This window comes from Podarcis tiliguerta, assembly GCF_965153285.1.
Source record: "Podarcis tiliguerta genome assembly, chromosome: 4".
Classification (NCBI taxonomy): domain Eukaryota; kingdom Metazoa; phylum Chordata; class Lepidosauria; order Squamata; family Lacertidae; genus Podarcis; species Podarcis tiliguerta.
In genome coordinates, this window is record NC_139537.1 from 72314232 (window position 1) to 72338378 (window position 24147).

The window sequence follows — 24147 nt, forward strand, 5'->3', positions numbered from 1 at the left end:
TCATTTGTCTACAGTGCTATCCTGGTAGAGAAAACCCTGGTTGTGTAGCTGTTTGCTGTTGTGATGAGCTGTGCCAGCTCAGATCCCAAGTCACTATATCATCTGTGCATCTGTGTTCATACACAGGCCCAGGTTTAGGAATATAGCTTAACTTCCAATTGAGTCCCGGCAGAGCTGGGGTGAGGGGCTTATGCCCCAAGCATATCTCCAGTTCAGTTGGGGTGAACGATTTATGCCAGTGTAGCTTTGGCTAAGTCAGGAAAGCCAAAAATCAGACAAATCCAAACGCTTTTATCCTAGTGGGTTTGGTTTACTCTGTTATCTGTTGATCTGCCCATTTTTGCCTCTGGATCTGGCTAGTTTTGCCTGTGAATAGTACTCCATGCACTTTTGCGGCCATACTTGACACAATAGGAATAAATTACATTTTATTTGTTGTGCAACACATGGAAAATTTCATCAGGCATCACACAAAAAGTTTTATTCCACTCCTGTTTAACCTCATGCTTTATACCCTCAGGCATTTATTTTAGTGTGCCAAAGGATAATTGAATCATTGTTTGTAATTTCAAATAAAGGAAAAAAAAGTTGAGCCACAGCCAAATGAAGAAAGGAGATTTGTGTTTGTGTTTTGTGGGTTTAATCTGATTCTGATTACAGTCAGCATTCTAAAAGCAAGGGTTAAAAAAACACACACTTCAGAGTGGTGAACAGCAACTTTTGAACTGGTGAAAGAAATAATTAAACATCATTAACTAAACAATGTGTACAAAACAACCCACCCACTTAGGTTGTAAGCCTAAAATGATACAACTTCTACTAAATTTATTTGTATCATATATTAGTTTCCAAAAGGAGTGTTGGACACAATAATGCAGGTGAGAAATATATCAACTGCCCTATTTGCCCCACAAAATAGGTCTGGGAGTGTGGCATCATATAACCTTATGCTTTGAGTAGCACCAAGTCGTTTTCTGCCTTGTCATGGCTCCTACTGGAATAAACAGCAGCACCCCATCCATTAACTTCAGTTGAGGCATGTTTCGAAAAGGAGGCTCCATTTCTGAACAAATGGCTTCTTGAATTGTGTCAGTAATCCTATACATACTTACTTGGGAGAAAGTCCCATTGGAATAAGTCCCTGCTGGACATGGACCTGGTCTAGTTTGCCACTATGCCCTTCCCCGTGGAGCCATGTATATGGTGGCAATGGTATTATAGCTGCAGGTATGTTAACAACAGCCTGCTGTTCAGAGTACAGTGGTGCCTCACAAGACGAAATTAATCCGTTCTGTGAGTCTCTTCGTCTTGCGGTTTTTTCGTCTTGTGAAGCACGGCTATTAGCGGCTTAGCGGCTATTAACGGTTTAGCGGCTATTAACGGCTTAGCGGCTTAAAGAAAAAGGAAACAAACTCACAAGAACTCGCAAGACGTTTCGTCTTGCGAAGCAAGCCCATAGGGAAATTTGTCTTGCGGAACGACTCAAAAAACGGAAAACTCTTTCGTCTAGCGAGTTTTTCGTCTTACGAGGCATTCGTCTTGCGGGGCACCACTGTAATTGCAAAATGAACATCACATCATTAGTGCCACCTGTTTGCATGTCCAGATTTCCTTTCATGTCAGGAGTGCATGCAGGAGCCAGGCCCTGTGACCAGTAAGGCTTTGCAGGACTGGGGCCTTCCTAAGTTTGTTCTGGAGAGGCAAGGCGCGGCTGCACAGGTGAGGCCGCTTGGTAACTCACTGCACCTGGTGGCAAGAGCTTGGAAGGGATATAAGGTCAGCATTTCCCTTCAGCTCTTTGCCACAGAAATACGTTTCCTGCCTTGCTGCGTTTGGCTTCTTGCTTCCTGATCCTGGGACCTTGGCGTCTGGACTCTCATTCCTGCTTCCACCCCGCCATCCTGTCCCTGGTCCTGACATCCTCAGCTGGGACTACGATCGCCTGTAGACCAGACCATGACATTTCATTGACTGCCTGTATGTTTGTCAAGCATCTAATAAAAATAAGAACAATCAGAACTGAACTGGGTTTGTGGCTACAGGTGATATGGGTAAACATCAGTCTGCCTACTAATTATAGTTCACACTAATCCATGGGCTTGGGCTTGCAGATAACACCTCCAGCTGGATAGATGCTACACCTGGTGGAACTCTTATCTCATATACTGGGACTTGTCCTATTATAGTTCTATTGTGGTGAAATATAGGGCAGAATTATATTAATTTTTATTTAGGCTTCAGACTTTCATCTCTTAACTTAATTTGAAGACACAGGGTGTAATTGTGTTGAGCTATGTTGATCCGTCAGGGCAAGCTTCTCAGATGGAACTTTCCTCGCCTCCGTCTATGCGCTGTTCTGGGGCTTCTCCCAACCGCTGCTCTGAACCAATTTGTGGGGTGCAAGCAGAGAGAAAGGGGAAAGCCCCATTGCACAAATGGAACTCCCTGTGCAGGGTTTCCACTGACAAGACTTGTGAGTTGAATCTCAACTAACTTTTACTCAGTCTACCCCTATAGAAACTAATGGCTCTATGACTAGCTTAGGTCCATTGAAGACAACCCATATAACTATCTATGTGAGGGAGGTTACATCATGTCTCATTCAAGCTCCCTTAATAGCTAAATATCTTACTGTCCAATATTGGAAGGCCTGACGCCAGCACTTATCAAAACTTGGCCAACGGACCTTCAGGACCTGGAAGTCAAAGATCAAATCCTGCAATACTGAATGGGTGTGATGCCAGCACTGAATCCTTTTTTCTTTTTTTCTTTCTTTCTTTTTTGTTTTTTTATTTATACAACAAGAAAGACAAACAAACAAAGAAAGAACACAAATACCAAATTATACACAAATTACAAAAATAACCATAGACACATAACATTCTTAGCAGACAATAAAACATCTATTGGTCTTAACACTAAAGACCCGACCTCCCGTCCATTCCATACTTCAAATTCATATTACTTATTGCCAATACACATTTTTTCTTATAATTAAACTTATTCTCATTAAATCTAATTTCTTATATCTACCTTACAACTATTACTGAAGTTCCTCAAATGCTGCAACAGAATTTAAACTACTATATTTATTTTTCAAATATTCTTTGAAAACCTCCCATTTAGAAACAAATTCCTGTTTTGATTTATTCTTTATTTTTTCTGATAAACCATCTAACTCAGCATATTCTGTCAGCTTTTGGATCCAATCTTGAATAGAGGGGATTTCATTACTCTTCCATTTTGCTGCGATCAAAACTCTTGCCGCCGCCGTGGCATATAAAAAGATACCCTTCCTCTTTTGTGGAATATCCAAATCTGTTATTCCTAGGAGGTAGCCCTCTGGTTTTTTATTGAAAGAGATCTTTAGCATTTTTTGCAGTTCTGCATGTATACTCTCCCAGAATACCTGTATTTTCCTACATATCCACCACATATGGAAGAATGTTCCTGAGTCTCCGCATCTCCAACAATTACTTGATACATTTTTATACATTTTTGAAAGCTTCCATGGTGTTAGATACCATCGATGTTGCATTTTTTGAAAGTTCGCTCTAATCGTGTAACAATTTGTGAATTTCCAATTGATCTTCCATAAATTTTCCCATTGGGCCATGGTTATTGAGTGGCCAAAATCCTGGGACCACCTTACCATTGCCAGCACTGAATCCAATGGGTCATGCTGAGAATAGACTCATTGGACTTAAGTCCACTGATGGTTTCAGCATGACTAAGACTTGATGCAATCTACAATGAACAAATCTTTTCCCATAAGGAAAAAGAAGCACACTTATTGCTTGTGTGCTTAGGGGGGATATTTGCCATCTAAAATTAGATAAATATAGTGCAGCTTGAGGTTTTGGTCACTTACGTTAGAGAATTCATGCACAGGGACTTATTAAAATATAAGTCATTCAAAACATAGACACCACAAATTTGAAATATGAGTTTGGGAATCCTTTGATTTTTATTTTTTTTTAATGCATGAACATTCAAAATCTAAAACAGAAGCATCCACACAGGCATACTTGACATCCAAGTATGTTTCATTTAACCTGCATTAGCCGGTTCAGGTGTGTCCAGGGTTGTACTAGCCATTCATAGGCTTTCCTGAAAAAAAGCTTATACAGTCTTTCAGCAAGTGTTCACTTCAGATATCTAAACACATTTAAGCAATCTCCTGAAACAGATGTTATGGCATCAGGTGGCAATGGCTGGTTGCCGAACACCCAAACAGCAGAAGTGAGAAAGCACCGTACTGTGCAGCACACGGCCAGGATTAAGAATGCTTTCTGCAATGGCCAGTATACTTATCTGATCCTCAATATTCGCGTCGTGCAGTCAGTCTATTTAACTATATAGAGAGACGGAGATATATGCTACACACACGCGCAAGTTCTAGTTTGTTATAGAAACGACAACCTACCTTCCCTCCGATCTCACACTAAGGGTCAAATTCTTTTTTCCTTTTAGGTCCTCCCATGTCTCCTCCTCTTCCTCCCAGACTCGGGTGGGGGTGGGGGCAGGTCACGTATAATGTTTGCTAAAATATGTAGGTCAGTGGAACATTTCCTGCACTTGTGCAAAAACAAGAGGAGGGACCGCTTTTTCTCTCCCCCCCCCCCAGCTTTCTCTCTCTCTCTCTCTTTCCCTACCACCCCCTCCAAAAATCTAAGCCCACCCACTTTTTCCGAAAGTGGGGGAGGAAGGCTGGGTGCGAGGACGGGAGGCGGCGATCCGAGAGTCCCATTCCACCTCCCTGACCCATTTCGCAGCTTGGCTCGGAGCTGCTGCTGCTGCTCACCGGCGACTCCCGCTCTCCTTTTGCTAAAGAGCCTGGTTTATTTCTCTCTCTCCAACAGCAGCAGCAGGGACCTCCCCTGCTCCCCGCCCTACTAAATCGGGAAGCACACGCTTCCTACTCTCACTGGAGACGCCGGCGAGGGAGCGCGAGCAGGGCTCCCCCGATGGTCTGAGGGGCGCCGGAAGCCGCCGAGCGGCGCCCCAGCGACTCCCCCCCCCACTCTCGGCTGAGAGCGGGCGCGGATGAGGCGCTGCTGGGGAGGATGCCCCGCTCTTGCCCCCGGGGCAGCAACTTCCCGCCCAGGGAGCCCTTGCAACTTCATGCCCCGAGAGAAGCCCGCGCTAGCAGCAGCTACCCAGGCACCCTCCGTTTGCGTCTCCCTCCTCTGGAGGCTCCCAGCCGCTTTCGCGCCTTTGCCGAGCCACTTTTCCCGCCAGTCTCCAGGCTGGGCCAGCGCTGAGGGGGAAGCGGGAGCCCGGCATGCGGAGTCTCCCCTCACACCATGAGATACAGCCGGCGGAGGTGCCACAACAGCAGAGACACCGCCGCTAGCAGCAGCAGCAGCAGCCCCGGTCGAGAAGTGGAGCCGCAGCCACCTTCTCCCGCCGCTTTGGCGTGCGCCACGGAGACTTGGTCCGGAGACCTCTGGCACGAGTGGAAGAGCAGCAGCGGCGACGGCCCCGGGGAAAGTGGCCGCCGTAGCAAGCTCTGCAGCGGCGCACAGGTCGCCACCGCGGACAGCAGCAGCAGCTGCAGCAGCAGCAGCAGCAGCATCTGGCGCGTGCTGGCGGCGCGCGCCCACCTCTCCCAGTACAGGCACTTCAGGTAAGCCCAAGCAGGTGGCGCCTGACACAGTGACACAGATAAACAGTAAGAGCAGCGGGTCACTCCGGCCGTCTCTTCGCGCGGCGAGCCTTGGGGGGCGCCCTCGCTTTCTTGCCAGGGGGGCGCGCGCGCGCGCACAGGTGGCGGCAGCTCAAGTCAGGTGCAAGGGCATGGGAGGAGCTGGCCTGGCAACTTGGCCCCCCTCTGTCGCGCGCCGAAATCGAGGGTCGTGCATGAGACAGACACATACACAGAGAATAGCACCTTAAAGCTGATAAAGTTGCTTCGCCAAGTCAATGGTACAGACAAATTGATGATGGTAATTCTTGAGGGGTGCTGAGTCAGGGTAATTTTCACCAGTGGCTGTGAATTCGGTTGTGTTTTTTTCCTGGCAGCTGCAGTTCAGATGTAATTCCCACGATGGCCAGAACACACTTTGTATTAAAGACAACTCTTTTTTTAATAAAAATAAATCATATGAATAGCATTCAAATGGGTACACTGCACTAGATGATGCTCAGGGTCCCTCCCAAATCTACAGATCTGTGTTCCACAAACAACGCAGTGAGACTGAGAATTTTAAAATGCAGTTTAAAATGCAGTTGTGAAAATGGCCTGAGGCTGTGAGGGTTAATTTTGTGTGTGATGGTCTTTTAAAAATAACACCTCGGTGTAATTTTTTAAGAAAGATCATCATAATACATACATACAGTGGTACCTTGGGTTACATACGCTTCAGGTTACATACGTTTCAGGTTACAGACTCCGCTAACCCAGAAATATTACCTCGGGTTAAGAACTTTGCTTCAGGATGAGAACAGAAATCGTGCAGCGGCGGTGCAGCGGCAGCAGGAGGCCCCATTAGCTAAAGCGGTGCTTCAGGTTAAGAACAGTTTCAGGTTAAGAACAGACCTCCAGAACGAATTAAGTTCTTAACCCGAGGTACCACTGTATATCTATATATCTTTTTGTGTTTCCCATATATTATCTCAGAAGTCCTAACAACAGTGCTGGAAGGTAGGCCAATACTGGTGTATCATATTGTCAGTGGAAGCCTGAGACATGACCACTCAGTGATGCCACTTAGTCTGTTAGAGTTGAGGGAAGAACTTCTTGCTTTCTAAATCTTAGCTCTCATTGTACATTGACTCCTTGAAAGCTAAATAGTGCTTGGAACGTGGGTGGCGCTGTGGTCTAAACCACTGAGCCTTTTGGGCTTGCTGATCAGAAGGTTGACAGTTCAAATCGGGGTGAGCTCCCCTTTCTCTGTCCCAGCTCCTGCCAACCTAGCAGTTTGAAAGCACACCAGTGCGAGTAGATAAATAGATAACGCTGCGGTGGGAAGATAAACGGCATTTCTGTGCGTTCTGTTTTCCGTCATGGTGTTCCGTTGCGCCAGTAGCGGTTTAGTCATGCTGGCCACATGACCCGGAAAGCTGTCTGCGGACAAACGCTGGCTCCCTTGGCCTGAAAGTGACATGAGCGCCCAAACCCAAAGTCGCCTTTGATTGGACTTAACTGTCCAGGGTCCTTTACGTTTACCTTAGTGCTTGGATCTATGACTGGCTCTGGAAATGGTATGTTCTAAATAAAGGCTGTCCGTTTCATTTTGGCCTAGGCCTGTGTAATTGTTCTGAAAGAATATATGTTAACATTGTTTCAGGGGGTTCATATTAAGGAACAAGGATTAATCCTTTCCAAAAGCAAATGGATCTCTGTTACTAAGAGACAATCCTGCATCGCAGCAATTATGTTATTGTCCCATTGTGTATCTTTGTATGATGATCAGCTCAGGCATTTTCAGATATGTGTGGTAAAACTATCTCCAACCATACCTTATAGAGGACACCCAAAACATCCAGCTGTTGGGGGTGGGGCTTGAAATGTGAGTAGTATTGACTTTGCATTACATTTACTAATGACAGTGCATGTGATATTCTAGAAATGCATTTTGGGTGTTGTAGATACTGAGAATTCTTTATTTCCAAAAACAACATTTCTGAAAGGACAGTGCACATGCAATCTCTAGTTACTTGCTTATACTATGACAGTATGCAACTTTGCATTTTGTTGCATTTGCCTCTAACAGGGAAGTCTTTTTTTTTTTTTAAGTACACCTGTCAATAAAATGATTCAGTTTATCAGTTACTCCGCCATTAAAGCAAAAACAAAACGAAACCATCTTCATGTATTTTCAGCTTATGGTTGCTATAGCTTCTGGGGTACTTTGGTTATGCTTGAATAGCCAACAGGTGAAGTGCTTACGTTCTCCTCACTTCAGAAGCTTTTATATAAATTGCTGTCATCAGGCAGAAACTGTGGGTCAGAGACAGAGGCTGTAGTCACAGAGAGGTTAAATACTCAGGCAGGGCGGGTGTGAGGCAAGGATTGTAAAAATGTCTTACAATGGTACTTTACAGTACTGTAAAGTATGTTATAAGATATTTGTATAGCATAATGCTTAATAAGTTTTCCTTTAAAATTCATGATTTCATGTTGATATTTATTATATTGTTACATTGTAGGTAAGTCCACAGATATTACTAGTTTTTATTACAGTGTTACATTGTCTTGTCTATACATATCTACATCCTTAGTGGCCCAAGAAAAACAAACAAATGTTTCTAAAGCTTCCCATAAGGAGGTGGGAAATAGCTGCAGACCATGAATAATTGAAAATAAATCCTGTTTATGTTTGGGATCACGATGCCAGAGTTAAAGAAGCATTACAGTATTTCAGTGGTCTGGAGTTTTCTGTATGTTTTGTCGAAAAGGGGGGAAATATAACAGTTTTTTTGCAGTTCTCATATGTGTAACGTGCCTTTGAAAGGTGCACATATTTGGGTTTTAAAAGAAGTTCAGTTTGACAGAGCAATTGCAAAAGTCCTCTGTAACAGCTTGGTCTGAAAATATGCAGGATGCTTATTATTTACACTGTGAACAGCCTTCAAATCCATTTTTTGTGAGCTTTAAAGAAAATCATCTCCTCCTTCATATAATGTGTGTGGAAGACAAAACGTAGCATGAACAGTTCTGTCTGCAATGCTTAAATCAATTCAGGCTCTGAAATTATTATTTTTAAACATTTTGTAACAAGAGGAGTTAGACTCTAGATGTGTATTTTGCTGCATGAAGAGGGAAATAATTTAAATGACTTTTAAAAAGATAGTTAGAAATGTCTTCTATGCGCTAGCTCATTGTAAATAGAACAGGTAGGAAAAAAATTCTGCCTTCAGCACATATTCTGTGTAATATAAACACTTGTTTGTACTCTCACGTTTATTAAGGGCAGAGTTTACAGAGAGATCTGTGGTTCTTTGAAGTTCTGTGCCATGCTAGATAGAATAATTATGCTTTAAAATGTATTTTATACACTGTTAGGCTCTATACACATGTAGGCTTCGAAATGTTCAGGGTACATCTTTACATAGTGTGCTTTTGTAAATAGCAGTTTGCAGTTGTTTATACCTTCACGCAGTAAGAGGCAACTACTATCTATGCAAAGGGTATTCTCTATTCCTCTCTCAACAATTAGAGTTCCCACAGGTCTTCCCCACAAAAAAAAAATAAAAAAAATTGTCACCATCTTTAGAAAAAAGAGTCTGGAAACCTATGTGCTGAGTGATATACTGATGTACTTATGTATTGGTATATAGAAGTGACAAAGTTACTACTGTACTGCTTCCCATTTTTAACTATTTCATTCATAAACAAGTTAAGTATGGCGAAGGCGAGTGGCACAGTGCTGCAACATCTGTGGAACTACCTCAATTGGAGGTGATTGGAGAAAGCGCTCTCTGTGTATGCAGAGCTTGGGCTTGGGCTTAGCTGGCTTAGCTGAAACCAGTTCAGCCAAGACCAGGGGTATGGTGGGATGGGACAGTGGGACACTTGCCACTACTCAGTGTTCAGCTCAGTCACATAATCTAGCGGCCCTATTTTAAAGGCTTGTTTCCCCCCCTGCCAGGCTCAGGTCAGCTCAGTTGGCAGTAGCCCTGTTGCTGAACAGAGTTTAGGGATAGGGCTAGATTATCCTGGCATAATTTAACCCCAGTGTAACTTGTGCTGGCTTCCTGTAGTTTGAAATGCTCTGCCAATCTGTTCCTTTCCTTACATCTAGTTGCACCTTGGTCAGGGTTGGGAAACCTGCGGTCCTGCAGAAGGTGTTGGACTATAGATCCCATCCAGTGATCAAGGATGATGGGATATGTAGTACAACACTCCTGGTCTTGGTGCAGTTTTATTTTGATACATGGTTTTGCATTGTTTGCTATGTCGTTTTACCCCCATAGTTTTTATTTATTTAAAGGAAATCGATCTGAATAGCATTGTTGTATTTTTATTGTTTTTCTGTATAAGCTACCTAGAGATTTTTTAATTATTATATAAAGAAGTACAGTGGTACCTCGGGTTACATATTCTTCGGGTTACAAATGCTTCAGGTTACAGACTCTGCTAACCCAGAAATAGTGCTTCAGGTTAAGAACTTTGCTTCAGGATGAGAACAGAAATCGTGCTCCGGCAGCAGCAGGAGGCCCTATTAGCTAAAGTGGTGCTTCAGGTTAAGAACAGTTTCAGGTTAGGTACAGACCTCCGGAACGAATTGAGTTCTTAACCCGAGGTACCACTATATAATGTTTTATTAAAATAAATAATAAATATTGTTTGCTTTTGCTCTTTGCTTGCAGTACACAATTTGACCATCAGGGTCTAAATTCAGCAGAAGTTATGGGCAGAAACAAACTTGGTGAGAGTGCCTTAGAAGAACATGATTGCTTGTCTAATGTTACTGTTTTGGAAGAGCTAAGAGTTTCAAGTTGAGAATAACGAGCTAGCCAGTGACCTTGAGGTTCCTTGCTGCATCACACAATGACCTGGTTTGCAGGCCTGCGTTTGGATTACATGACACGCCAGATTCCGGCTTAATTCCTGGAATGAGTGGGGAAGGAATGGAATAAGGGCTTTCCAAGTAGCATGCACCAGTATGATGCATGTTCACTTTAAACCACAGAATGCTTTTTAAGTATAGCTTAATGTGGCATGTGGACAAAGCCAGTTAGATTTCCTGGCGTTTCCCTATTTGCTAAAAACATTATTTTACTTAAAACTACCTTGAAGTTAGTTGAAATTTCCTGCTAAAGAGCTGGGAATATTTGGAATTATTTACTCAGCCAAGAGAGTTTTGTTTAGTGAGCAGAAACCTGAACAAGAAGGCTAGTTAACATTTTGTAAAGTAAGTGCAGCAGCTGCAACATATGTCGGTTCATTGTTGTCATGGTAATACATTCAGTGGCATAGGAAGGGGGGGGTGCAGTGGTTATGGACTGCCCCGGGGTCATTACTGGGGTGGTGGTGGCAAAATGGCAAAAATATGTGTTGGGGTTTTTTTAATAAAAGAATTGGGCTCACAACACTTTTTTGAAAAAATAACTCCAGCACCCCCCTTCCTACGCCACTGGAAGCTAGGTGAGGCGGAGGGCACTGGGCACCACATGCAGTGTGCCTAAGCCACGCGTCTCTCCTGAGGGGGAGGCGGTGGGCGTAATTCCTGCAAGCTCCACGCTGCTTTTTTGAGCAGCATGGGGCTTGCGTCGGCCCACTGCCTCAGCGTGCCCTGCCTTGGCTCATCCTGCCCCTGGCAGCAGGACGCATGCGCCGCCCCAGGCACCTGAGCGGCTAGCTACGCCGCTGAATACAGTGGTACCTCGGGTTACAGACACTTCAGGTTACAGACGCTTCAGGTTACAGACTCCACTAACCCAGAAATAGTACCTCAGGTTAAGAACTTTGCTTCAGGATGAGAACAGAAATCGTGCTCTGGCGGTGCGGCGGCAGCAGGAGGCCCCATTAGCTAAAGTGGTGCTTCAGGTTAAGACCGGACCTCCGGAACGAATTAAGTACTTAACCCGAGGTACCACTGTACATTGGTAAAAAAACTGAAGGGGGCAAGAATCTCCCTGTATCCCTGTTCTTTGTAAAAGGAAAAGTTTTACCTTGGATCTAAAACGGAATAACAGATACGTACTTATTTCGTTTTGTGTCTGCATAGAAACACACTTGAGCTGTTCATTTTTAAGCTGCTTTAAGTATTATATAAATAAATATGCAAATGAAGGGCCAGTTTCTGTGTAATGCTGAGTCATGTTTCTTTTGTGATGTATTACAAAAAGCATCTGCACAGGCTGCTTGGAAGGATCTGTATTTTGTTAGGAGTAGGTGGGGATTTTTTAATAGGGCTGAGCTAAAAAGTAAACTTTTTTTAGTTCAGAAGAAGGGGGGGTGGGCTTTTGTGGGAGACTGCAAGATTTTACAAAAGGCCATCCCTCTGCTCACCTTTTTGTTTATGATCTTAGCAATGGAATTGACCTTGCTGCACACTGCTGCTTGACTAGTCTGATGGGTTTAATTCTTCCATATCCATTTCCATTTAGAAATAAATATATTATAGATCAAATTCCCACTTATGTATATACAATTATATGATGAGTAATTTAAATTAAGAAAAGTAGATATATTTTCATAATTGGACCTTTTATATCCTTAGAGGTTAATAGTAGTTGCTCCTTGAATAGGAGTGCCTTTCTATAGATGAGCATTAACAATATTTCTTCCTTGAAAGTGTTGAAGTTACAGAGGTCTAATGCTTTCCGTTTTCATAATTACTTCTTTAACAAATTCATGTCAGTCTTATGAAAATTCATAGTGTAGAGTTCATGGATAAGCTGCAATGATATATCTCAATAATGTTCATCCGAAAACCATCAAGATAATAATTCCCACTCGCAGAATAAAGAGCTCATAACCCAGCTCCTCTCAGCAGCCAGAAGCATCCCAGCTAGACAATGGAGAGACTTGTCAGGAGTAAACATGGACCACTGGTATCAAATTGTGTGTGAAACAACCTTACTGGAAAAGCTAACCAATAGACTGAAGCTGGAATGGGAACAAATAGAAGAGGACACCTTCACTCCGATATTGCTCCCCTTTTATCACACACACAGCCCGACAAGATAACAATAATCCACCCACAGCATACAAATCAATATGGCTAACTTGACTCCCTCCCCAATCTCACTGCAACCAACTAAAGACAACCAACCATGCCCTAGACCCCCAACCTCTCTCACTACCAAGGAAATATAACAAGCGAATAGAAAGAGAACCTACCCAAGTGATGCTGACACAAAACCCCACACATACACTAAAAGAACATAAGTTTTACCACTCTACCCCCTACCCCCCTCTTTTCTTCCCCAACCTTATAGATAGTACAGTGGTACCTTGGGTTACATACGCTTCAGGTTACACACGCTTCAGGTTACAGACTCCACTAACCCAGAAATAGTACCTTGGGTTAAGAACTTTGCTTCAGGATGAGAACCCAAGGTACCACTGTATGTCTCACAACAAATGTAATTGCTCTATAGAAAACACAATCTGAAAAAAGAGGCAATGCATAAATGGGAATGTGATCTATAATATATATTCAATGGTACTTCGGGTTAAGTACTTAATTCGTTCTGGAGGTCCGTTCTTAACCTGAAACTGTTCTTAACCTGAAGCACCACTTTAGCTAATGGGGCCTCCCGCTGCTGCTGCGGCACGATTTCTGTTCTCATCCTGAAGCAAAGTTCTTAACCCGAGGTAATATTTCTGGGTTAGCAGAGTCTGTAACCTGAAGCGTATGTAACCCGAGGTACCACTGTATATAAAACTATGTGCTAGTTTAAAACTAAAAGACATTCCCAGTTACAATCTTTTACCTACTTACCTACTTACCTGGGAGTATGCCCCATTGAGCTCAGTGGGACTTAGTTATGAGTAGACATGTACTGTAAAAGTGACAAATGTGTGTCCCTATACAGGATATTATTTAGCTTGCCCTTATAATATTTATTAAGAGTGCAAACTGTGAAAAGAAACACCCTATTCTTACTGTTCACCCTAGAGAGCATTTATTTGAACCGCTTGGTGATAGCTGTGGATTTTGCTGCATATTAATAAATAAAGCGGCAGAAAACCTGGGCAATTTTTCTTTGCTGGATAAATTTTATTACTTTTTAAGGCAATTGTAACCTGAGGTGGTGGTTCCGTGGTCGATCTGTTAGCAAACCCTAAGCCCTGTTTTCTGCTGGAGCGTTTCCCCCTTCCATGGTTTCCCCTGGCTGGGAATCAACAACACCAGCTCTAGGGCTGGTATAATTCAGGGTCATTGGAGGAACATGTCTGGGCAACAAGGTGGCAGATCCATAGCCTTCCTCTGACACGCTGAATCCCAGTGGGTGGGTGACCAGTCTGCACATGCTTTTAACACAATATATGATTGTTCAGAATCCCCTGCCATGTGTTTTGCAAGCCATTTTTAAAATTCGTTTGTAGCTGTCTTTCTGTCAAGAAAAATGCTGTCAACAAAAGTTCACTCTCTGATGGTTTGAGATTTGAGCTGCGATCCAATACCCCAGCCGGGCAGCAGTGGGACCACCGTGGCCTCATCCAGAGTCCTGCTGCTCATGCTAGCTAGAGCACAAGGCAGAAAGCAGGGAAATTGCTGTGCCAGCCTGGAGTTAGTCTGCTAATTGGGCCTGATCTTGTTGCATGAGAGCAGTGGGGCTGTCCTGGCATCCAGTGGATTCTGGGCTGGCTCAGCCCCTCCTGACCCCAGAATGCCCTGTTTGAAAGCTTACTGTGGGCTGCCACCAACAGGGACCCTCACCAGCAGCATTTTATACGTAGGTAGTATGGGGGGTGCGAATATTAGGTCAGAATACATAGTCTTTCTGAAGGCTGCCAGATATGGATACCATATTCATGATTGCCACCTGTTGTGAGACTCGTGGTTCTTTTCTGTAAACTCAATCCTGCGAGTAGATTAAGTATTTGGATATAAACATGTCCCGTGTATTTTTCTGTACCTGGGATAATAACTTCAGAGCAAACCAGTCTGTAATTCTGACAGTAATTCTGAGGATAATAGGGAAGCCTCCCAAAGGAGAAGAACACACCACAGGAATTCCCGATATGATTTTTAAGGAACCTTAATTACTGTCTGTTGTTATCTTGACAGATGATCTCTTCGTAGTAATCAAAATACTTCTGAGTTGTAGGGAAAACCACTTCTTCCATTGAACCTGACATTTTTCTACAGAAATATTAGTTTTGGCAATGCCTCTTCACTATTTCATACTTTATTCGGGGCTCTCTGCTTTGGGACATAGACCTGAGATATTTCAAACTAAAAATAGGGTGGTTGAAAGGGTGGTTTATAATAATAAAAGAACCTTCCAAACAACCAAAATCTTATTAATCTACAAAACAATAGTTGGGCCTCAATTTTTGTTCATTTGGAGTTTGGCCCAATTATGAAGTTGAAAATGAATTAGATATTTCACAAGTGAACATAGAGCAAAACCCAGAGATTTGTATAGCTATATAAAGCCAATTTTGTGGTAGACACAGTAACCTTTTCCTGCACAGTGATGACACCAACCCGCCTCTGAGAAAACAAATGCTTCCTTATGCTGCTGTATGCAACCAAGTCGGATGGGTATGGTACAAATAAATAATAATAATAATTAGTAGTAAGTGGGTTAAGTTTGAGAGAATAGGGAAACATTGCAGGTCTGATAGAACGGCTCTTACAAATTCATTTTCTGCTGCTGTTTAGAGACGAATAAGGAATAAATATACTATACTTAAGAGTCTCATCATCCCATTTGATCCTGGCAGATAATGTGGTTCCACTAAAGCAGGTCACTGCACATTCTCACTCACAGTTACTTTGGGACAATGCAAACTTACTGTTGCATGAAAAAGTGCATTGCTGAATATGGCATCTAGAAGATGATATATGTCATTGTGGCAACTTTTATTATGCCTACTTTAGTACACAGCTTTATTTGTTTGTTTTAAAGGCACTTACGTGGAACCGTAAGGCGTTGCCTTGATGGCCTTAGTTCACACATTTCAGCAGTTTGTGAGAGAATATCTAGGGCAGGACTTTCGTGTTATTTTTCTAGGTGTAGACAAGGTTGAACCTATCACCCTGAATGAGCCAGTACTGCTGTTATTCATGTGCCCCCCTCTTCTTATCTGCCTTTTGCAGAAGAGTTTTGCGAAGAATTAGGGTGATATCCAGTTCAGTCACACTCAGAGCAGACCAACTGAAATTAATGGACTTCAGCCAGTTATGCCCGTTGCTTTCAATGGGTCTACTCCTGAGTATGCTTTTTGTCTTGTGTCTTTTACACTTTAAGCCTGTGGACATGAACTGTCTTGCTTTTAATCTGTGTACAGCATTTAGTAATTGTTAGTGCTGGATAAAATCCTAATGTATAATAATTTAGATTAGAATTAGGGATAAAGGAATCTGCAAATTTCGGTCTCTCTCTCGAACTTCTCAATTGTCTAATCTTGAGTTCGGTTCCTACATCAGTTTGAAAAAAGTCCTCATGAAAATTAGTCAGCAGTTTCATATTCTTCTTCCCGTAATGTACAAGTTTTTGTTTGAAATTCTGCTTAAGATACACATTTTTGCATGCATTTCCCCCCAACCTGAACTTTTGTATATTATTTTCATTAATACATGCATTGGTTTTCCTGTGCTATGTGCATTCTGGTTGGAAAACCATATGGCAACATTTGTAGAAGTGTGACTTTTGAGACAGCTACATTTTGGTTTTTGTATTCTTACAAGCGTTGAAATAATTTTCTTCCCATTCCTACTTGAAATCAGTACAGTGATTAAAAATATTTACAAGTTTAAGAAGGGTGTAATGTGAGACATAGTTGCCAAATATTTGTTTCATCATAAACTGAGGGTGTGTGTGTGAGTTTTTAAATTTGCAACCTCAGGATTACTCTTTTGTCTTCAACCTTTGTGGGACTACATGATAACATGACTCACTTTCTTTGGCCTTCCACACAGCCACAAAACTTACACGCCTCAGTTTTTATTTCTCATTTGGTCACATAAACACCATCAGCACTATGTTGCAATTCCAAACAAGCCATTGGTATGCTTGGTTGCAGAGGGATGATATTTCTGTAGACAGAGCTCAGTAGACAAATTACTTAATGAATGATGGGAGAACTGGAACAGCTACTAAACCACCTGTACACACTCTTTCTAGGAGAAGAGAAATCTTTCTCATTCTATCAGCAAAAAACATGGAATGGTATGCACATTCCATGACATTACTGGCATGTCTACAAAGACAGGTCATTTCCTTTCTGCAGTGTTTGTTTATAGATTCATAATGACTATCCCAGTTATCTATCAAATGAAATGCATGTCACAACATATCTTGCGTTACCTTGAGATAATCAGTATCTCCAGCTGTGTCAGGAGTTTGATGGCATGCTTACAATATGCAAGTGTGAAGTGCTTTGCTACCAAAAGTTACAGATATGCGCTTTTACATGTTTTTAATACTTTAATGCTTGTATGTTATTGTATTGCAGTTTAGTTTGCATTTCATAGAATTCAAATTGTAATGCAATATAAATCATGAAATAAGCAACTGAAATGCGGTTAAAAATAAATCCACAAGAGACGCCATGAACAGTGTTTGAAATTCCCCAGGCACATTTTGCTACTGGCACGGGTCCAATTGTGACCACGTTGAGATTTCTTGGTGCCAAGGTTGGCAACCACAGTTTAAAAAACTATGCCTTTAGTCCATAATGAATACCATTTCCACTGTGTGTGTTTCTCCTTCTTGCATACTGGGACAAATGAATTGTTGTAAGAGCAAGTTGCAGACAAGCAATGCAGCCTAAGTCAGCCCTGTACAGGACCCAGTTTGGCCCACAAGACAGTTTTCTGCAAACCATGCCCACTTGCCCACCTGTCCTCACATGTGACTTAAGGAATTTATGAGGGTGGAACATGAATATAACAGGAAATGGGATCAATAGGTAGATGTTATACTCTACTGGCTTGTTTGACATTAGAAATATACAGAGATGAAACAATGAGATCGCTTATATCAGCCTGAAAGGAAAGAAGAAGGAGTGATACAGCAAAAAGTTTGAAGTAACTCATAGGCACCTTCATCATGTGAGAGAGATGCAGGCTAGGGTTTTGCCTTCTGGAATATAGCTACGGTATTTTGTATGCCGTCAAGACTTCCATTGTCCTCACTCATAGTTTGTGTTATCAGTTCAGTTCATTACAACTGCATCATCAATAAACTCTTTCTTAGTTTTCCACAATTGCTTTCCACCCTCTGTGTTTTGTAGCCATTGGATGGGATCAACTAGTCAATATTGGGAGTTCTCCTGGTTCCTTTTAGAAGTGATGATCAGATTGGTAGAGGCCTGGGTGGAGCTTGCTTTTGTCTCAGATCAAGAAGGGTAAGAGGGCAGATGCCTAAAGAGAGGGTGAGTGTTGGTTTGTGGGTGGGGAGGAGGGCCAGTCTAACTCTGGGGTAGTAGATCAGGGGTCAACTAAATCAGGGTTAGCCCTCCAGGTGTTGTTTGACCACAGATCTCATAATCCCTGACCATTGACTACGCTGGATAGGGCTGATGGAGTTGATCCAAATAACCGTTCCACGTCACTGATACTTCTCCAGGTATTATTACTACTCTCAGTGTTTTCACCTGATGGAGATATGGCAGTTGTTTACTAGTGCAAGGTGCATTTTGGTAGTGGCATCCAGTTATCCATTGCCCTCTGAAGAAAACTGTCTGCTGACTGCTCAGATGTCCTTTCGGTGCCAGGCAAGCACGTTTTTATTTCCCCAGGCATTTCAACTCTTCCTGAACCCTTACGAAACCTGCTTTTGCTTGTATGCTTCCCCAGTCTTTGATCTGGAGCTTAATTTTAAGCATGTATCACATTGTATTATATTATTCATTTTACTGTTTTCATCCTCTAAGCCTTCCTGAGAACAACTATAACAGTTATAGGGTGGCACATAAATAAATCTCTCTTCTCTTTTCTTCTCCTTTTCATAATCCAAACTTCATATTCGCTTTTCTTTTTGCAGTATAGTCAGACCTTACGTTGCATCTACAGAACTACAGAACTAGCTCCCACAGTCTGTATTATATCTACAAATCATCACTACTGTACTGATGATTCAGAAAGTGTACAGAAATCTACAGGGCAGTTGTGGGAGTTATTCATGTCATGTCAACTGCTTTCAGCTTCAAGCAGTTATTTTAAGACGGGTGCCCTTTGTATGTACAAAGTGCCACATTATAATTTTATTAACCTAGCAACAGAAGTTAATATCAATCCACAACCCACTGGCAATGTCTCTTGCATTGTTATGCACCAGAGTTAATTGAAACAAAAGCTCCTAACTGTGCCTTTTCATATTTTTGTACAGTTTTTAAGAGGACTCTAAAAATCACTTCCCGTTTTTATTCTGCTGCTCGCTACCAAATTGCCAGCCACCATTTTCCAGTACATGAAATGCATTACTGTCGGGTGTAAACTTTCAGCCAAACCCCTCTTGGGCGATTTACAGTGTGGCATTTGTTATAGAAACCAAGAACCCAGCAGCACCCAATTATGAAAATCAAACAGGGATAAGATAGGGCAAAGACAGATGTAATATTAAGGAGAGAGAGGGAGAGCTCACAGCAGTTTCTTCAGCGTAACCACCTTCTGCTCCATTTCACAATTAAAATGGGAGGCATACCTATCAGTGAACCTAGTGCTGTTATAGCTTTCAGCCATGCCCTTCTCCCATGCTTCAAGTGGGTTACTGCTTTTTTGTATTATTATTTTAAGCACCGCAAGTACTTTTATTTATTCATTTGTAGATTTCTTTTTTTAGGGAAATGGGAAACCTTTTTTTAAAAAAAATGCAAAACTATTCTGGGGGTTTATGATGAGTTATTTTGGTGAAATCATGGCTGCTAGCCAATTAGCTCCATCCACAGCCAGCTCCTGCTGCAAACTTGAAGAGCCATTTAAAATTTACTTTATTTGAGGAAAGGTTTATTTTTTAATTGAGCACAATGAGTTCATTTCCAAATTGGCTCTACTGCTCTCAAAATGTTGTGACTGTTTGTGCATGAATAGGTGGCAAAACGAAGGTTTTGCCAATGTATTGGAGATTGTTTGAATCTATTATACTTGGGCTCAGTAGCGTAAATTACCTGACTAATCCAGATGGTCTTGCCTAGGGCTGCAGAATAGTTTAGTTCAGGTATCTGAATCCCCATTTTTATTTAACTAAATAATGGTGGCTTCCAGCATGGGAATGTTCCTCTTTGGCTCTGCATCCAGTGTGTTTCCACTACTGGTTTGGGAAGCGGTGTACACACAACATTAGTCACAATCCATACGTATTCTGTTTCTATGCTGTAGTTTGATAGGAAATACTGTGTTTTGATGCAAACACCCCCCCAAACCAGGTTCAAACCGAACAGAGAAAAATAAAAATCTAGCTGTGTTTTAAGCAGGTAATGTGTAGACAGCCTTGGAAAATAGCCATGTATTAAGCAGGGTTGTTCTCTTGAATTTGGTCATGGTTATTCCGTCATGCCCAGAAAATGCTGTAATCCTAACACGTGGTTGATCCCATGCCCACGATTCAGTTTATTTGGGTTTGCTTCTTTCATAAGGTAGGGCAGAATGAAAGGTTATGCACTGTTTTGCCAACAAGTGGAGCTCCAGAAGACAACCAGGAACCTGCAGGACCCACATTCTGAACATGGAAAGTCCTCCCATTTCTCCTTTTACCAAACTTTGCCCGTAAAATTTCCTCAGCGGTTATGTAGCACATGCTTGTTTTTATTTGTTTATTTTAAATCAGAACACCAGGTGCCACTTGAATTACAAGCTCATGAATGTATGGAGCACATGCAACCTTTATCAAACCTTCTATGACGTATCTTTGTATGGTCCTTCAGTTAACTGCAGTCAGCTGAGAAAGAGAGAGATGACTGTGAGCAGACCATTACAATCGCATCATCAATTTATCACATGGAACAGTGTTGCCGAAGTGACCTACTTTTTCCTGTTTTGCGTTCAGAAGGCTAATCCTGTTTACCATTGCTGGGAGGAGGGAACGGGCACACACCAAAGAGTTCTTTTGAGTTGTGCAGATGGCAGTCTTCACCGATGAATGTTCGTTTAAATTTGTTCTCTCTTTTTCCCCTATACCGTATGTAAAGTTTAGCGCAGAGGGTTATCTTGGACGGCTGAAGCAACCCATTTGTACAGGGCTTGTTTGCAACAGAAGTATCCGTTCATAGATTTAGCACTATAACTTTATTTGAGAGAGAGCCCGATTGGGCAGGAAGGTGTAAGTAAGCAGACAATCAGACTTCTTCTTCTTCTTCTTTTTCTTCTTCTTCTCCTTCTCCTTCTCCTTCTCCTTCTCCTTCTTCTTCTAACTCAGGGGATTAATTTTGCATCACTGATAAGGGATAGGCAACAGCTTGATTTGCTACTGAAAAATATTCAGGGAGAGTACAGTGGTCATTTAATAGCTCAAAACAATAGCAGTTATGGTGGATGTATTTATCGTGTTTTAAATATTCTATTGGGAGCCGCCCAGAGTGGCTGGGGAAACCCAGCCAGATGGGTGGGGTAATAACAACAACAACAACAACAACAACAACAACGGTAAATTCCAGGCTGGTATGAAACACTATTTCTAGCTTGTCTTAGTGCTTATCCACACTTCCACTGCTTCCCCCACTCTGCTTTTTAGTGCTCAATTGGAACAAACAGCAATTCTGGTTTTCTCCCAGATTGCCATTTATTCTGATTTAACGCTAAAGAGCAGCTTTTCCCGGGGAAATGAGCAGACCAAAGGGGAAACTTCTTAGAGCATTGCCTAGATAGTGCAGGTAAATCAGAAAACTGCTCAATCACGTTTGTGGTTTCTGGACACAGGGCAAGCGGAGGTGTCGACAAGTCATTAGTTGTACTTCGGAGAGATTTGAACAGTTTTTCTTTAATTAGATAAGCTCATTTCAAGCACACTGGAGTCTTTCACTGCCAGTTTTGGGAAGCCAAGGCTCCCCAGCATCTCACCTTAAGCTAACCGGGAGCTTGTTCTTCCCTGGTGCCCAGGTGGCCTCACTGCTGCTGTGTTGGGACCCTTGAGAACAAGCCAGCTGTTGGGAACGCTTCAAGATGCCGATGTGGAGTCCCTCTTCACCCTGTTCGCTTGCAGAGGATTGCAGTCCAAATGTTGGCCAAAACAAGCAGAGAGAATGATGAATCATAGAGCCACTGGCTTAAAATACATTTAGGTGTCGTGATGAATTAAGTGAAGCAACAATGATTCTGTTTGAAACCTAACCTTTCTAGAAATCTAGTGGAAACATGTGCTAAAGCTACCCTGAATTCTTTCAACAGGAAAAGCTGCTTAGACAATCTAATGGATGAGGATGAAAAAGACAGGGCAAAGAGGTGAGTACCCTCTCCCCTCTTCATCTCCTTTTCCTTCAATACTGGGAATTGTCAGCTTCATGAGAGCCTAATTTTAATGCATAACAAAGCTATTTTACTCTCTCTGTCTCTCTTTCTCGTTTGACCAAGCTAAGGAGAAAATAAAACCTGGTGCAACATGAAAAAGAGCTGAATCTCAAAACATGTGATTCTTCTTGCCATGCTTTAAAAGGAAAGGGCCATGGGAAGCCCTTCCCGTGTCAAATGCTGCACTTGGTTCCCTTAAGAGAGACTAGAATCTGAAGTGAAACAGAGACACCCGCGGGCAATGTTCGTGCTTCACATGAAACACATCTTTCTAGTACTTTAAAAGCACCTACAAGAACCAACAAAGGAAAATGTTAAAAGGCAGGTTATCTGTGTCTTAATTACCTGAAAAACAGTACAGGGTAAATGGGATGCAGGTGCTTATTTTAAAACAGATTCAACTATCTTCCCTGCAGTAGACTATGTCAGGCACTGCAGAACTGAGAAAGCAATCCTGGCTGTGAACAGCGGACAGGAACAGAGCTGTGGACCCACCACTGTATCTTAAATCCCCACTGCTTGTGCCTGGCCAGGATGGAAGCTGGCTGGGTGGCCCTTATTTTCCACTTTTTTTGCTGCCCGACGCCTCAGGATTCTCTCCAGCAGATCCTTTGCTGGCCCTGCTCTGTGCCTGCCACTGTGATGCCCCATTTCAGGGCCTTGTGGTGGCTATTGTGGCAGGACCACCACCAGCAGTAGCCTTTGCTCTGTCGCGCTCTTGGCAGGTGCGGGGGGGGGGGGACGACACTCCCGGTGGCAGAGCCTGGCGAAGGAAGGAGCACCTCCGCCTCTTCCTAACCCCCTTCAACAGTACAGATATAAGGGGTTAGGAGTGTTCTGCAGTACCAATCCAAATAACTTCCAGTGGCCATGACTAATCTGAATAAAAAATAAACACGCGTAAAGGAATGTCACGCCACAGATAATAGTCTCTATTTAGATCTCTGTGTCTCCCTTACAGATCAATGCTATTTTGTCCAGGGTCATCTTTCTGTTCTTGTTGGCCACCAGAGCAAAAATGGGCGGCTTTGTGAGTCGCTGAAGCGTTTACATTTCTAAGAAGCCAGATGCCAGGGACTGGGCAGAGGAGGAGTGGTGGAGACCGTCTCCCCAGCTTGACCCTTCCAGGGAGGAGGAAGAGGGAGACAGTTTAGATTTGCAACAGGGGGTTGAGGGAGGTCCCAGCTCAGAGGCAGATGAGGGGAAAAGCTGGGAAATAATGGGAGAGGGGGAGGAGGAGGAGGAGGAGGAAGCACCAGGGCGGCGACAGCTGACAGACAGTGCCTTTAGAAAGCATTCCAGACCCCCACTCTCTCAGAACCCGGTGAGCCTTGAAAGTAGGAGAGCAAAGAGCTCAAAGACAGAGGACACTTATCAGCCACCATAGAAGAGACGATGCGATTGACGAATGAGGAAGTGGGAGAGACGGGGGGGGGGGAGGAGTAGAGATTTACTCGGGACAATTCCGTTATCCAAGGGGCTGGGTTCTATAGCCCCTCTCTGTAACTACTGAATAAAAAGCGGATGTGGGGTAAGAAACATTTCCTTGTCTTTGTACATTCCTGGGCAACTGGCCAGGAGTTGCTGGCAGAAGAAGAAGAAGAAGAAGAAGAAGAAGAAGAAGAAGAAGAAGAAGGGGAAGAAGAGTTTGGATTTGATATCCCGCCTTTCACTCCCTTTAAGAAGTCTCAAAGCGGCTCACATTCTCCTTTCCCTTCCTCCCCCACAACAAACAGTCTGTGAGGTGAGAGGGGCTGAGAGACTTCAAAGAAGTGTGACTGGCCCAAGGTCACCCAGCAGCTGCATGTGGAGGAGTGGAGACGCGAACCCGGTTCCCCAGATAACAAGACTACCGCTCTTAACCACTACACCATACTGGCAGCAGTCTTGACACCATAGGGCCTTATCTGCTGCAGTGAGACATCTTTCCTGTATGGGCAGTAGGGTGAGAAATCGCCTCCTGGGTCCAGTGTATATAGTAAATAGTGCAAGATGTCTTAGGATTGTTCTGTAAAAAAAGGAGCGGTAAAAAACCAAACATCATCATACAGCACCATCATACTTAATA

At 42.9% G+C, this 24147-nt stretch overlaps 1 protein-coding gene and 1 long non-coding RNA gene across 3 annotated transcripts in view; one reads left to right on the forward strand and one right to left on the reverse strand.

Moving 5' to 3' along the window:
• The window catches only part of LOC310676376, a 44700-nt gene extending 40208 nt beyond the window's left edge, over positions 1–4492 (reverse strand). The window contains exon 1 of the long non-coding RNA XR_014510508.1: positions 4427–4492. This is a non-coding gene — a long non-coding RNA (uncharacterized lncRNA). The remainder of the gene's footprint in view (positions 1–4426) is intronic.
• NPAS2 (neuronal PAS domain protein 2) overlaps positions 4478–24147 on the forward strand; it is a 53982-nt gene continuing 34312 nt past the window's right edge. For both annotated transcript variants that reach the window (XM_083437736.1, XM_083437735.1), the window contains exons 1-2: positions 4478–5629; positions 21960–22013. In XM_083437736.1, coding sequence (XP_083293862.1) covers positions 5307–5629; positions 21960–22013 — 377 coding nt within the window. In that variant the 5' untranslated portion in view covers positions 4478–5306. The remainder of the gene's footprint in view (positions 5630–21959; positions 22014–24147) is intronic.